Source organism: Callithrix jacchus, chromosome 3 (genome assembly GCF_049354715.1).
Source record: "Callithrix jacchus isolate 240 chromosome 3, calJac240_pri, whole genome shotgun sequence".
NCBI classification, from domain to species: Eukaryota; Metazoa; Chordata; class Mammalia; order Primates; family Cebidae; genus Callithrix; species Callithrix jacchus.
The window spans coordinates 45,050,061-45,064,002 of NC_133504.1; the positions used below are offsets into that span (position 1 = coordinate 45,050,061).

The window sequence follows — 13,942 nt, forward strand, 5'->3', positions numbered from 1 at the left end:
ACCCCATTGCTCCCACCCTCCTGGGGTCCAGCCAGGAGTGCGCAATCCTTTTCTTAAATAAGATTGAACAGAGGATGGGACAACTGGCATCTGTTTTATCAGCCCAGTGAGCTGGGAACTGGGGGCCTGGACTGTCTTGGCCACTGCAATCATTTGTGGAGTTAACAAACATATGTATTCTAACTCTAGGAGGAAAGAACATGTCAGCCATGGGGCTCCCATATGTTCTGGGAGGCTGCTGAATGATCTTTCTCTAGCGTCTCTGCTTGGTACCCCCACCCTGCCTGGCCCTTCTAGGGGAGCAGCCAGCCTCTGTGTTTGAAGGCATCAGCCTCTGCATTTGAAGGCATCTGTCCTAGTGGTGCGCTGCTTCTCCTGGATGGTGTGACTGGAAGTAATCCCCGAGCACTCTGCCACTCCTCTCCTTGTTTTGGCTCAGGCAAATCCAGCCAGCATTCGAGCTGTGGGTCCCGCCAGGCAGAGGCTGGCTCCCTGGCCAGCCTGCTCAGGGTCTGCTCTGTGCTTCCTGCCGCAGCAGCTACCTCAGGCACAGAGAAATCGCTCCCTGGTCGGTGTCTGCAGAAGCAGACCCAGGAGTGGCCCCGCCTGCTTCCAGGCACAGGCTGCTTATCCGCCTGGTTTTCCTGGAGGGAACTGCTGTATAGGTTTTTCATGAGCAAGTCCTTACAGGTGGTTTCTGTTTTGAGCCAGGTTTTGAGATCTTTCCTCTCTCTTCCTGAATGTTGGATATATTCAGCTAGGAGCTTTTTTGGGAGTCTGTGCAGATGCACAGAATCAACACTGGTTAAAGTCTAGATATATCTACCAGGAGGGGATAAATTATGATAAATACATCTGATGGATACTAGATCTTTTTTATTAAGAAAGTACTTCTGTAATAAACGAAAAAAAGCAGGACACAAACTGAATATACATTATGATCACAAGTATGTTACAAAACAGAAAAAAGATGGAAGCAAAAACCAAAATATTAACATTGGTTTTCTTGAGGAAATGGGAATGCCGGTGATCTCTTTTGATCTCTCCTGTATTTCCTTATATTTTCCTCAGTGAATATGTATTAACTTTTATCATTAGAAAATGTTCTTTAAAATGTAAGTCCTAGTTCAAAAAATAAAAATGTCAGAGAAAGGGGGCAGATGGATTCCTCAGACTTACAGCACAGCTCCATGGAACGCCATCCAGGTTCCCAGTACTTCTGCTGACAACGCTGCACTGATAAGCATGTTAAGGGCAAGAAATTTCCTCCTGCTTCTGTGTCCTGCTTCTCCCAATGGCTTCCTCATTGTCAGACCATATACATATTGGCTGAATTGAGTTGGATGCATATGTAGGGCCAGGCTTTTCCTGAGCAGTCAGGCAGTGGCAGAGAGGTACCCTGTGTGGAGCTTAGCCAGGACCTGCAAAGCACACCTCCTTGGCCACAGTCACGGCACACGTTTGGAGGCGCCAGGCTGAAGGCGCAGTGCCTGTTGTAGTGATGATAAGTATTTGCAATTTGTTTTGTTTCAGACTGGGGAAGACTTAGAGCCCTGCTGAGACTCAGAGCATCTTCTTTTATTTGCTTTGCTGTTCTTGCTAATTATGGAAGAGCTCTGTTTTTCCAGGAGGAATGGCTCCTGGTTGGCCCATTCTCGGCCGCCAACGTAACCGGGAATGTTCAGTGTTCAGTCATGACTGCAGGCTGGACGGAGGTGGCACCCGCAGGAGACCAACAGAGGAAGCCCTTTCCTGCCCCAGTTCTGGCTTTTGCTACAAGACACAAGGAATGAGAAAAACAGCTACCCTAGGAAATGCCTTCCTTGAAAATGGTTTCCTCTTTCTCGGGTTTGATGAGTTTGGGGATTTGTTATCATTTTTTAAGTAGAAAAATACACCGGTCATTAGCGTTCATTATCCTAGTCTGATTCGGGTCCAGCTCTACCTGTAGGAGATGAATGTGGTAGGCCAGGGGCCCTGTGGATTGTAATTTATGTTTTCAGTTGTTTGCCATTTTGTATCTTCATTATAGGGCCACTTTCCTGCCCCCTACAAAAGTCATCTTTCCCAGCAGGCTGTTTCTGGTCTTTATTTAGTACCGTGGTTACTTCCTGCAGGCTCTGTGGCCCCATCCTTCACCAAAATATCACCTCAATTAATTAGTTCAGCAGCCCTGAGACCAATCCATCACTGGCCCTCTGACTCCCATCAGCAGGCACCCGTGAGTGACAGGCATCTCCACACTTCCCGTGTGGAGTCAGTCAGGGAGGACTCACCATCCCTCCGGGCACAGGGGCACCTGGCTGGCCTAAGTCCTCTCACACCCTGTGCTGAGGGAGACAGCCTCAGGAGGAGACCCTGGTGCATTCATTCCATCTAGCTGGCTTCATTCTCCAGTCCTGCACTCAGGGATCGGGAAAGTCAAGGCCCTGGCAGGGCAGGCATTTGCCCTTTCCCTTCAGGCCAGGCTCAAGCAGCAGGGTCTTAATTGAATCCGCCCCAGTGCTACCACAGCAGTGCAAATGGAGCTGCCAGAAGAGCTGACTTCTCGCTTCTCTTTCCCCTCCCTTCTCTGGCCTGTAGGTGTTTGAGGAACTGTGGAAGAGGGAAGGGAAGACTCCAGGGCAGATTGTTTCAGAAAAGCAACTTGAACTGATGCAGGACCGTGGGGCACTGGAGCAGTTCTGCTACTCGGTGATGAAGGACCATCCTCAAGTGGTGACTGTCTTGGGCAGGGGAGAGGGCCAGGGCTAGGGCCGCCTGCAGAGCCAGCCGCAGGACACGGCCAGAGGCTTGTCTTAAGAATGGCTGGCCCAGTTTCATCAATCATTCCCTCATTACTTTTGTCATCTTTTTAGTTGAGGTCAGAAGAGATGAAATAGGTGAATATTGGAAAAATGCAACTTCTTTTCCTATAAGGAGGATACCACCCCTAGAGTTTACTCTCCATGGAGGTGTAGTTTAAAAGGGTGTCCGCAAGCTCACGAAATCCAAGCTGTGACCTCCCAGGCGTGTCACCCTCTCCCAGGGTTGGCATTTCGAATCTGTTGTGGTTAGTGCTACTTCATAAGGACCTCCCAATAAGGAACCAGAGCAGGGAGAGTACAGGAACTTCAGCTTCATGCTTCTAAGAGGTGGGAAGAAAGGCAGAAGGGAAAGTATTTATAAATTGTGGAGAAAATCCCTGACGGGAGCATGGCTGAAAACGAGGTCATTTTGTGTTTGTAGCACAGCACAAGACAGAAAAGCTCAAATGAGTGGCATCCCTCCCTCCCCAAGTCTAGTCATATTGTCCGGAGATATTTTTCAGTGGGGAAAAAAAACTATTAGCATCTTTTTCAGAATAATGCCTGCCCACCTACCCACCCATCAGCTTGCCAGGGACACTCACAGCTCTGTAAAGAGCTCTTGATAAGGAAAATGATCCTGCGCCGGGCCTCACAGTTTCATCTTCCGGCCTCATCTGTGGTGACTGATAAAGACGCGCTTGTAGTTACGGGCCCGTTCTGCGGCACTTGAGTGCAAATCGTCACGTCATTGCCCCTGGAGACGGCACAGAGCAGGAGACCGAGCGGTGGCCCTGTCAGTCAGTGGCTATTTGATTGATAGGAATTCAGCGCCTCCTGACTTATTCACTCCCCTACCCAGTGCTCTGGAAGACTGGGCCAGTGTGTAGATCTGCTTTCTGACAAAGGGATCTCCTTGGTGGGGAGCAGGGGGAGAAGGAAAGCTGCACATTTCAGCTACGTGTTACTGAGAATCAGAGAGGTGTCCTCACTGATTAGACACAGTGATTCATCTCAGAGAGATTATCCCTCCCCAGACTCTGTCCTCGGTCATAGTGGTGTCCCAGAGGAGAGGGCCCTGGCTCCCATGTGCCAGCTTCTCTGGCTGTGAGCAATCACTTCTTGCTCATTTTAATCAGAAGGCAGAATAGCAAATATCTCCTTTGACAGGAGCCTAGAAACCTACTCAGAAGTTAGGCCCCTCCCCCTTTGCTGTTCCTCATTTTATCTCTAATACTAGTGGAAAGAAGCAGAATTTAATTTTCAGCAAACTGAAGCCTTAGTTTGGGATTTGGGGGCATGAGTCTCTTCATTTTCTCCTTTTCAGCAATTCCTGTCTTTGCAGGTAATGGATGTGAAGAAGGGAAACCCCAGAGCTATAAATAAACTGATTGGGTTGGTCCGGAAAGCAACACTAAACCGAGCAGATCCAGCCGTGATCAAGGAAATCCTGGAGAAGCAGCTGTCATCATGAGATGTTTGGGGTCCCCATGCCCATGGGAGAAGAATGTAGCCTGACTGGGCACAGGAGCCTGTGAAAGCTGATACCTGTGTGCCCTGAGAGCTGCATCTCTCAATCCGTGGCCTGAGCCATAGTAATGGCATTGTGTGTCACCAGTGTTCTTGCCCTCTGGGCCCTGTGCCAGGAGGTGCCTCCACAGCTGACCAGCAGCCACGTCCGCCTGCTTCATCCACCTCAGGAGTGGCCCGTGATGGCTGCAGCAGTGGTGAAGGAGCAACACCTTCTTGTGTTAAGGAGTCTTAAACTAAATAAAATGTATGTTAGAGATACTGTTACCCATTCTAAGATAACTGCATTCTGCAGTTCCTTCAACAAATATTTTTGAGCAGTTCCTAAGTACCAGCCATTGTTGTAGGTGATGGGCATTAGCAGGGGTCAAGAGACTGTAATTTGGATGTAGTGTTTTCAGACCTAAACACAGGTTAACAAAGATGAAAACACAACGAAATAAACTGGGCCATTATAAACACACATTTGTTCAGGGTGGTCTCAAGTGGGTGGGGAAGGAGGATTTTTTTTTTTCCAGGAAATAAAAGCATTTTATTTATTTATTTATTTATTTAATTTCATTTTATTTCATTTTAGGTTTTGGGGTATATGTGAAGAACATGCAAGTTCGTTGCATAGGTACACACATGGCAGTGTGATTTGCTGCCTTCCTCCCCATCACCTATATCTGGCATTTCTCCCCATGCTATCTCTCTCCAACTCCCCATCCCCTGCTATCCCTTCCCTATTTTCCCCTGACAGACCCCGGTGTGTGATGCTCCCCTCCCTGTGTCCATGTGTTCTTATTGTTCAACACCCACCTATGAGTGAGAACATGAGGTGTTTGATTTTCTGTTCTTGTGTCAGTTTGCTGAGAATGATGGTTTCCAGGTTCATCCATGTCCCTACAAAGGACACAAACACATTGTTTTTGATTGCTGCATAGTATTCCATGGTGCGTATGTGCCACATTTTCCCTGTCCAGTCTATCATCGATGGGCATTTGGGTTGGTTCCAGCTCTTTGCTATTGTAAACAGTGTTGCAGCGAACATTCGTGTGCATGTGTCCTTATAGTAGAATGATCTATAATCCTCTGGATATATACCCAGTAATGGGATTGCTGGGTCAAATGGAATTTCTATTTTTAGGTCCTTGAGGAATCACCACTCTGTCTTCCACAATGGTTGAACTAATTTACACTCCAATGTAAAAGTGTTCCTATTTCTCCACATCCTCTCCAGCATCTGTTGTCTGCAGATTTTTTAATGGTCACCATTCGAACTGGCGTGAGATGGTATCTCAATGTGGTTTTGATTTGCATTTCTCTAATGACCAGTGATGAGCATTTTTTCATGTTTGTTGGCCTCATGTATGTCTTCTTTTGTAAAGTGTCTGTTCATTTCCTTTACCCACTTTTGAATGGGCTTGTTTGGTTTTTTTTCTGGTAAATCTGTTTTAGTTCTTTATAGATTTTGGATATCAGCCCTTTGTCAGATGGGTAAACTGCAAAAATTTTTTCCCATTCTGTTGGTTGCTGATTCACTCTAATGACTGTTTCTTTTGCTGTGCAGAAGCTGTGGAGTTTGATTCGGTCCCATTTGTCTATTTTGGCTTTTGTTGCCAATGTTTTTGGTGTTTTGATCATGAAGTCCTTGCCTATGCCTATGTCCTGAATGGTTTTGCCTAGATTTTCTTCTATGGTTTTTATTATGTTAGGTCTTATGTTTAAGCTTTTAATCCATCTGGAGTTAATTTTAGTGTAAGGTGTCAGGAAGGGGTCCAGTTTCTGCTTTCTGCCCATGGCTAGCCAGTTTTCCCAACACCATTTGTTAAACAGGGAATCCTTTCCCCATTGCTTGTTTTTGTCAGGTTTGTCAAAGATCAGATGGTTGTAGATGTGTGGTGTTGCCTCTGAGGCCTCTATTCTGTTCCATTGGTCTATATCTCTGTTTTGGTACCAATACCATGCTGTTTTGATTACTGTAGCCTTGTAATATAGTTTGAAGTCAGGAAGTGTGATGCCTGCAGCTTTGTTCTTTTTGCTTAGAATCAACTTCGCTATGTGGGCTCTCTTTTGGTTCCATATGAAGTCTAAGGTGGTTTTTTCCAGTTCTGTGAAGAAGGTCATTGGTAGCTTGATGGGGATAGCATTGAATCTGTAAATTACTTTGGGCAGTATGGCCATTTTCATATTGATTCTTCCTAATCATGAGCATGGAATGTTTCTCCATCTGTTTGTGTCTTCTCTTATTTTGTTGAGCAGTGGTTTGTAGTTCTCCTTGAAGAGGTTCTTTATGTTCTTTGTTAGTTGTATTCTAGGTATTTTATTCTCTTTGTAGCAATTGTGAATGGCAGTTCATTCTTGAGTTGGCTCTAAGTCTGTTATTGGTGTATAGGAATGCTTGTGATTTTTGCACATTGATTTTGTATCCTGAGACTTTGCTGAAGTTGCTTATCAGTTTCAGGAGATTTTGGGCTGAGACGATGGGGTCTTCTAAATATACAATCATGTCATCTGCAAATAGAGACAATTTGACTTCCTCGGAAGGAGGATATTATTACAATTAATAAACCTATCATAGAAGTGCTACTGCCTGTTCAACTCCCTACCCATCCCAGAAGGCACTGTTCTGAGAATAAATGAATTAAAAATACATAGTAAGTTTTCAAATAAATTTAATCAGTAAAATATATGCTGAAATATCCCATAAAAATTAACTTACACTTCAAGGATTGTGCAGTTGACAACTCCCCTCAACTCCCCGCAACCCTCAAGCCAAACAGGATGAAAAGAAACAAAAAAGAAAAAAGTTGTAACATGAAATTGACTTGTTTTGCTTGGAAATAAGATGACAAATTATTAAATCAAAATCTTGACCTTTCACAATAATTGTGGTGTGCTGCAGGCGTCTCGATGAGGGCGGGGCTGCCTGCACTCCTGTGCTATGACACTAATACTGTTCTCCCTTGCACCAGAGCACCTCTTTGTTCAGTATATGCCTTTGTTAACCTCTGACTCACCTCACTTGAAGGCCAGCTTTGCAAATGTTGTTTTTTAAAAGCATACTTGTCAAAACCGTGATGTAAGAGAATAAAATCCTTGGAGGCCTTGATTTGAAGCTGTGAATCTGTAGCCTACCAAGGACAGTAAACACATTCCTGTTATGAACGCTGCTCCAGAAGCAGCTGAGGAACTAGGAAAAAGTGGACACCCCCTCCATCACCAGTTCAGTGACTCATGCTTCCTGCCTTGCACAGTTGCTCAGGACTTCCCTGAGAGTGATGAGAATGGTGCCCCTATTCCCCAGCACAAAAAGTAGGCAGAGAAAGGTAACCAGTTGTGTGCTTCATTTTGGACAGGCATGAGGAGGTGACTTTTTTTTTTTTTAATGTGTTTTAATAAAATTAGTGACTTCGAATTTTAAGGGACTATGTTACCTTACCTGGGAAGACAGGTGTCCCCATTCTGCTGCAGTACTGAAAACTACTGGGTCTATAGTAACATTATTTTCACTAAACCTCTGTACGGGAGTGTCAGGCTGAATCAGTTCTCTCTTTACTCTGCAAATCTCTGAATTACAAATGGGCAAAGATGGTCTGAGACTGGAGTCTGACAGGATCTTCATTGTGTAAGAAAGAAGAAGGTTCGGTTTCATTTTATAAATTCCATTTTCACCAAAAGTTCTGGCTTCTTGATGACTAAACCTTACAGAAAGCATTGAAGGATCTTTCCGGAGGGGGTGCAGCCAGATAAAGACAGTTTACCAAAACCATTATGTCAAGTGAAAACTGTATTCAGGACTGATTATTCCCAGAGAAAGATGCCATCGTGAAAGCACTTGATCTGTCCAGGCTGATTGTCAATCAGCTGACAATTGCCTGTTGTCTTCAATGCCAGCTTCCAAAATCCTGAAAACCAAACCTTGTAAGTTGATATCACTGCTACTAGGAAAAAACCAAAGCATGGCTCTGATTGAAACCCGATGAGATATTCTAAAGATATGTTTATATTATCACCTTAAGAAATTCACAAAGATGGCTCTGCTTGTAAAGGGGTCTTAGTGAAATACAATTTTACACTCTTACATGAGTGTGCATTTAGTCTGGTCTACTGGTTTACTCTTCAGGGGGAAATCTCATTAAAATGTATGAGTTGGCACCACAGGTGATGCCATTGCCATCTGTCTCAGGAATTCACACACCTGTAGGCTAGGTGTATGATGCTGAGGCTCTGACTGGAAGTTGGAGTGTGCTGGAAAACTGGCTCTGCCCCAGGCTGGCTTGAACCAGCTCTGCCTGGTCAGGCCCAAACCCTGAGTTCTGTTGCCTGGGAAGGAGGTTGGCAGTTTCTGGTGGCAAGGCGGGAATATGCCAGCCCTAGCACTCAGCATGCTATCTAACAGAGGGAGTATTCAGTAAAAGCTCTTACTGTATGAAACAAATTAATGGACAACCTTTTGTGGGGCCCTTTTGTAAGAGACACTGGTGATACCAACTCCTAGGTTTCTACATTCTAGGTCATCTGGGTCTAGAAAAGAGCTGTTTGATCTCTGTCCAGGGTTATACATCAACGTGAACTTCTGTTCCTAGCTTTTAAGAACCTAGAACATTACTGTACCAAGGTAAGGATATTTTAGCTGAGCTCCCCCCCCCCCATATTTTAGTAATTATTGCTAAAATAATTATTAAGATGGCCATGAAGTTTTGGAAAGTACACACCCTCCTTCAGCTTTGAGTTGGTTAGTTCAGGACACAGCTTGTGGCCATGACCCACTATTTTATACTGTATCTTTCATTTCAATTGAATTTAGTTGTATAGTTTCCACATAGTGACTATTGGAGAAAAGCCAGCCAATCTATCTGAAAGGCTGTATTCTTTACCAATTACCAAAAGCAGCATGGAAGTGGCTGCCATGCTTCTCCAGCAGGTTTTAGACAAACACATTCATGGATTGTTTATAAATAGAGCTGACCCTTGGTCGTGAGATGGGAAGCATCTGATTGAAACGCTTAGTCAGATAGCTTAGCAAGACTCATGTAAGACTGTCAACACCAAATTCCCTCTTTTAAAATATCCACAGGGCAAAAAGGGGCCTTGTTATAGGTGGGCCTTTCATAGCCTTGTCCCAATAAAGTCAGCTGACACACTAAGAAGCACAGACTTCTACAGCCTCCGCTCCATGAAATTCAATCTGGCCCAAGAGCTTCCATCACCTTTGTTGGGTTCTGAAATGATACAGTAAATTTAAACTCCCAAAAAGATGCCTGAAACGCGTATCAAAGTCATGCTGACAGATCCTACTAGCAGTCTTGTTACCTGTATAGGTAACAGTGGGTTAACTTAAACCTTTTAAGATGGGAACAAAATTGTGACCTACAAGCTAGGAAAGGTCAGTCCTAGCTAAAATCACGATCAGTTTTAGGATTCTAGGTGCAAGAGGTCAAAGAACTGAAGGCCTCCACCCACCTTGTCCTGGTCCTTTTCCCTAAAGAACCTCTGAAAATCTTTTTCTCACCAAAGCCCTGTTTTTCCAGTGAATGAGCTGCCTGGATAATCTGTCCTCCAGAAACAAGTAATGGCCTAAGAAATGCCTGAATGTAGAGAGGATTTACTGAGGCAAAATTATCCTAAAAACCATTCTCAGTCTTCTGAGAGCTCTTTCTAAAGCATTAGGTTTACGATGGTCATTCAAAAAGAAGGAAGGAAAACAAGCCAACTTCATTCTCTTCCAGTGCTTCCTCAGTGAAGTGATTTAAGGCTGGAACATAAACTGGTTTGATAGTGTTCTGTTTTAAGCTGTTACTTGATGGAGAATTAGTATTATGTGATTTATAGACTGATGGCTGAAGCAACAAGGGGCCTAGACTATCTTCTTAATGACTTAAAGCTGATGTGACATCAGCTACAAGAGACTGCTGTTTCCAGGAAGAGCTCACACTGCAAAGCAGGCTGCGGTTTGCAGCAAACCACACATGACACCACCCTGAGCCAGTGCCTAGAAGCACGTGCAATGATAGCTGACCTGCAATAAAGTGTTTCATAGAAACGGCAACCATGACAGCCATTTCAGTAAATACAGGGCTGGTAATTAGCAATTACGTTGAATTGCCCTTAAATGAGAACTGGAGCATATGCAGATATTGAACACCATGCCAGGGACAAGGCCCACCCCTGCTGCAGCTGTACTTCCCTACTGAAGACAGCCTAGACACGCTGATCCAGATGCAGAAGAGCAGCCCATCTGCAACCCTAAACCTTACACAGATCTGACAACCAGTCCACATGAACACTACAGCCAAGATGACTCAGACACTGAAAACAACTTTCAACCCTGAGTACCCACTGGCTGCCCAAATCAAACAGGCAACCCCAATATTCATGTAGCCTGTTTCTAGATTCTGTTCATTAGAGGATGCCTTCCTGACAGCACCTTGGTTCCATGATGTCTTATACTGGACAGAAACCAACTACATCTGACCTAAATAAAAGCCACCTGCTAAGAAAAGGGTACTTTTTAAAAATACTGAACACATCCTACCTAAAGTGACAGACATCCACTGCAATCCCAGCACATCAAAGGATTTTCCAAAATAACACTCAACAAAATGGGGACAACTTCACAATTCCTCTAAATACCAGGGATAGGAGGTATCTAATGGTAAAGGAAAACCACATCTCTAACTAGTTATTCCAGCACTCCCATTTCATGGTTGGAAAACTGTATTTTACCAGCCATGAAATTATGTTTTAAGCTGAACCTAACCTGGAATTTCTTTGGGTAAAATTTTAAAAACATTTACTTGGCCATTTTGAAAAAATCAATTTTAAATATCCCAGTGCTTTCATACGTTTTGAACCACAGAAGTCACTCAGTCTGGAACTTCTTTAAGTCAGGCCCTGAATTATGAATTGAGGTTAATGTTGTGATAGTCCAGGAACTCTGGGCTCACTCATCTTTCCTGCCCAGGCCAGACGCAGGGATGCCAGCCCAGGGGCTGCACCACAGGGTGGTGCCCACCATTTCTCTTCCCCTACATTCTTCCAGCAAGTAGCATAGTGACTGATGTGGGAGCTTGTCACACACACAAGTGGCCACACTCTCAGACCATATTTGTAAGCATGCCAAATATATTTAAGTTCCTCCCTGCAACTCATTATAAAAAATGGTATTTCTAAGGGCTCACCTATTTACTTCAGGACCGGAACATTCTACTTCATTGCCAATGATGTTTTTCCTGACAAGGAGTTCCCTTTCTCACGCACCCACTCCATGGTTTCTTCACATCTGCCTAGATCAATGTTCACTCTCCCAATCTTTCAGGATTTGCTCTTCTCATATGGACAGCCTCGGTTCTCTGCTGTTTTTCTTTTGGCACGTCCACATCCTTCCCTAAATAACCCACTCTCGGTTATTTCACTCAACCACATGGGTTTTTCCCATTCTATGTCCAGGTCAATTTTTTGACTTCATTTTGCAAACCCATGGACACAAACCTGTGAGGACTGTGATGGATTCAGAAACATGAACCAGCTTTCAATTCCAAATAGGAAATTAAGAGTTATTGTATGAGTTTGCCACCAGCAACCCAGTATGGGAAGTTAAATTCTCCTGTCTGTCACCACAGACACCAGTCATCTCTGTCCTCATTTAAAGGCTGGGCGCAGTGACTCACACCTGTAATTCCAGCACTTCGGGAGACTGAGGCGGGACAATTTCTTGAGCCCAGGACTTTAAGACCAGCCTGCGCAATGTGATGAAATCCCATTTCTACAAACTGTACCAAAATGTTAGCTGGGTGTGCTGGCACGTTCCTACAGTCCCAGCTACTCCGGAGGCTAAGGAGGGAGGATCACTTGAGCCCAGGAGGTTGAGGCTACAATGAGCTGTGATCACACCACTCCACTCTAGCCCAGATAGCACAAGACCCTGTCTCAAAAAAACAAAAGAATAAGTAAGTCTGTTTCAGTACCTATTGAAAAAAACAGTAAGAGGCACAAAATCAATCTCTCCCAAAGGAAACCTTCCACAAAGGGGACCATGGTGTTCTACAATGCAGAAACACAGATTCAAGAAGATTCAACACCACTACCAGATAATGGAGACAGGTGTAAATCAAACCACAAAGCTAAAGAATTCCACTTCCAGATGTGGCATTAGCATTTTATGACTTTGTAAGTCCAAACAAGAAGAAAAATACTTGTGCAAAACAAAGAGGATAATAAATTATAGCTGAACTTCCAACTTCAACTGTTCCTCTTCATCTTAAGCTACCTTTTCTAATGGAGACTTGTGGGCTGTGCAAATACCACCAGGCATCAGGAATCCAGGTGCAGGCCAGTCGGTTGTGCCTCATTTCTCCTGGCTGCTGCATCACAGCTGAGCAAACCATTTGTCAAGACAAACAGAAATGTATAGTGAGTAGGAATCTTCAATGTCTTGCTTGGACTATGAAACATGAAAGCAAGGCTGGCTCCTAACAGCTCACCTGCCCAGGCCAGGTATCCTGTAGTCATTTCACAGGCAGCTCTCAATTTCTAATTCACTCAATACAAAGCTACTTCAAGATTCCTGAAGTGAAAAGGGCCTCTGCTGCTCCACAGCATTGCAGGTGTGGTTCCTTCCTCCACTGCCCTGCCTGTGCATGAGGGGCCTGATTAAGACCAAACCAGTGCTCCTGCGGCACAAGCACCAGACCCATGGCTGCCCTCGGGGCTCCACAGAGATGCCCAAAACGGAGAAGGATGGGCCTCCCAATTTTCCTCCAAACGGGAGGCTCAAGCTCGTTACTTGCTTCTCACCTGCAGAACTGGGCCCAAAATAGAGGGGAGTGGAATTTGATATCCATAAAAATCGGTTGTTATGGTCTCATTTTCAGCTCACAATTATTCTGTGTTTTCCCTTCTTGGTGGTGGTTTCACATGGATGTGGCTGTAACTATAATTCTGCCTCTTGGAGCAGGCTGCAAAGCAGCAGAGGGGCACTCATACGGTATGGCGGGGCCTTCTAATAAACCCCATTACTCAGAAGGCAGCATTTCCATGCCGAGTGAGTCACCAGCAGGCACTTGGCTTTGCAGGGCTCCAGGTGACCTGTTTGCATTGACATCCAAGATCCTGAAGTGGGCTGTACAGTTCCTGTTTCTCTACAAAGTGCAGCTTATTAGCAAAAGCAAATCGAATTTTAAATAATTACCAGTGTTTTTACAGGCTGCATTTAGTTTATCATCTCCCCACCCCACCCCACATTCCCTCCCTGAAAAAATCCCGCTATGAAATGGCTTCACAAGTTAATCAGATTGTTTTTATAAAACACTTATAAAAATGATGGTCGTCTTCTTACATACATATGTGATACCATACTTCTTTCATCTGATCAAACTCCTAAAAACCAAAGTAACAGTTTGCATAGGTATACTTAATTTTGTGCAAATCTTACTAAAATAAGGCTGTCTTCAGTGTTTAGGTAGTGTCATGCTGATTAAAGTAAGCTCTGAAGAAACAAGAACAATTCTCTGCATTCTAAATTCTCTCCAAGGACTTCTGACTTCCCAGGCAGAGAGCTGGACCAGTATATCTGCCCTCACCATAATGCAATACACGCTGGGGGACACACAACCTGGAAGTAAATCCAAAGGGACAGGTGA

At 44.4% G+C, this 13,942-nt stretch overlaps 2 protein-coding genes across 9 annotated transcripts in view; one reads left to right on the top strand and one right to left on the bottom strand.

The window, feature by feature from the left end:
- GATB (glutamyl-tRNA amidotransferase subunit B) overlaps nt 1-7,184 on the top strand; it is a 97,786-nt gene extending 90,602 nt beyond the window's left edge. For 5 of the 7 annotated variants that reach the window (XM_078366398.1, XM_078366399.1, XM_002806644.6 and 2 more), the window contains 2 exons: nt 2,584-2,718; nt 4,132-4,859. In XM_078366398.1, coding sequence (XP_078222524.1) covers nt 2,584-2,718; nt 4,132-4,260 — 264 coding nt within the window. In that variant the 3' untranslated portion in view covers nt 4,261-4,859. Of the gene's footprint in view, nt 1-2,583; nt 2,719-4,131 lie in introns of all 7 variants that reach the window. The other 2 variants (XM_035294449.3, XM_078366401.1) reach the window with 2 other exon arrangements.
- FHIP1A (FHF complex subunit HOOK interacting protein 1A) overlaps nt 860-13,942 on the bottom strand; it is a 288,042-nt gene continuing 274,959 nt past the window's right edge. For both annotated transcript variants that reach the window (XM_054253606.2, XM_078366393.1), the window contains one exon: nt 860-6,812. In XM_054253606.2, coding sequence (XP_054109581.1) covers nt 6,804-6,812 — 9 coding nt within the window. In that variant the 3' untranslated portion in view covers nt 860-6,803. The remainder of the gene's footprint in view (nt 6,813-13,942) is intronic.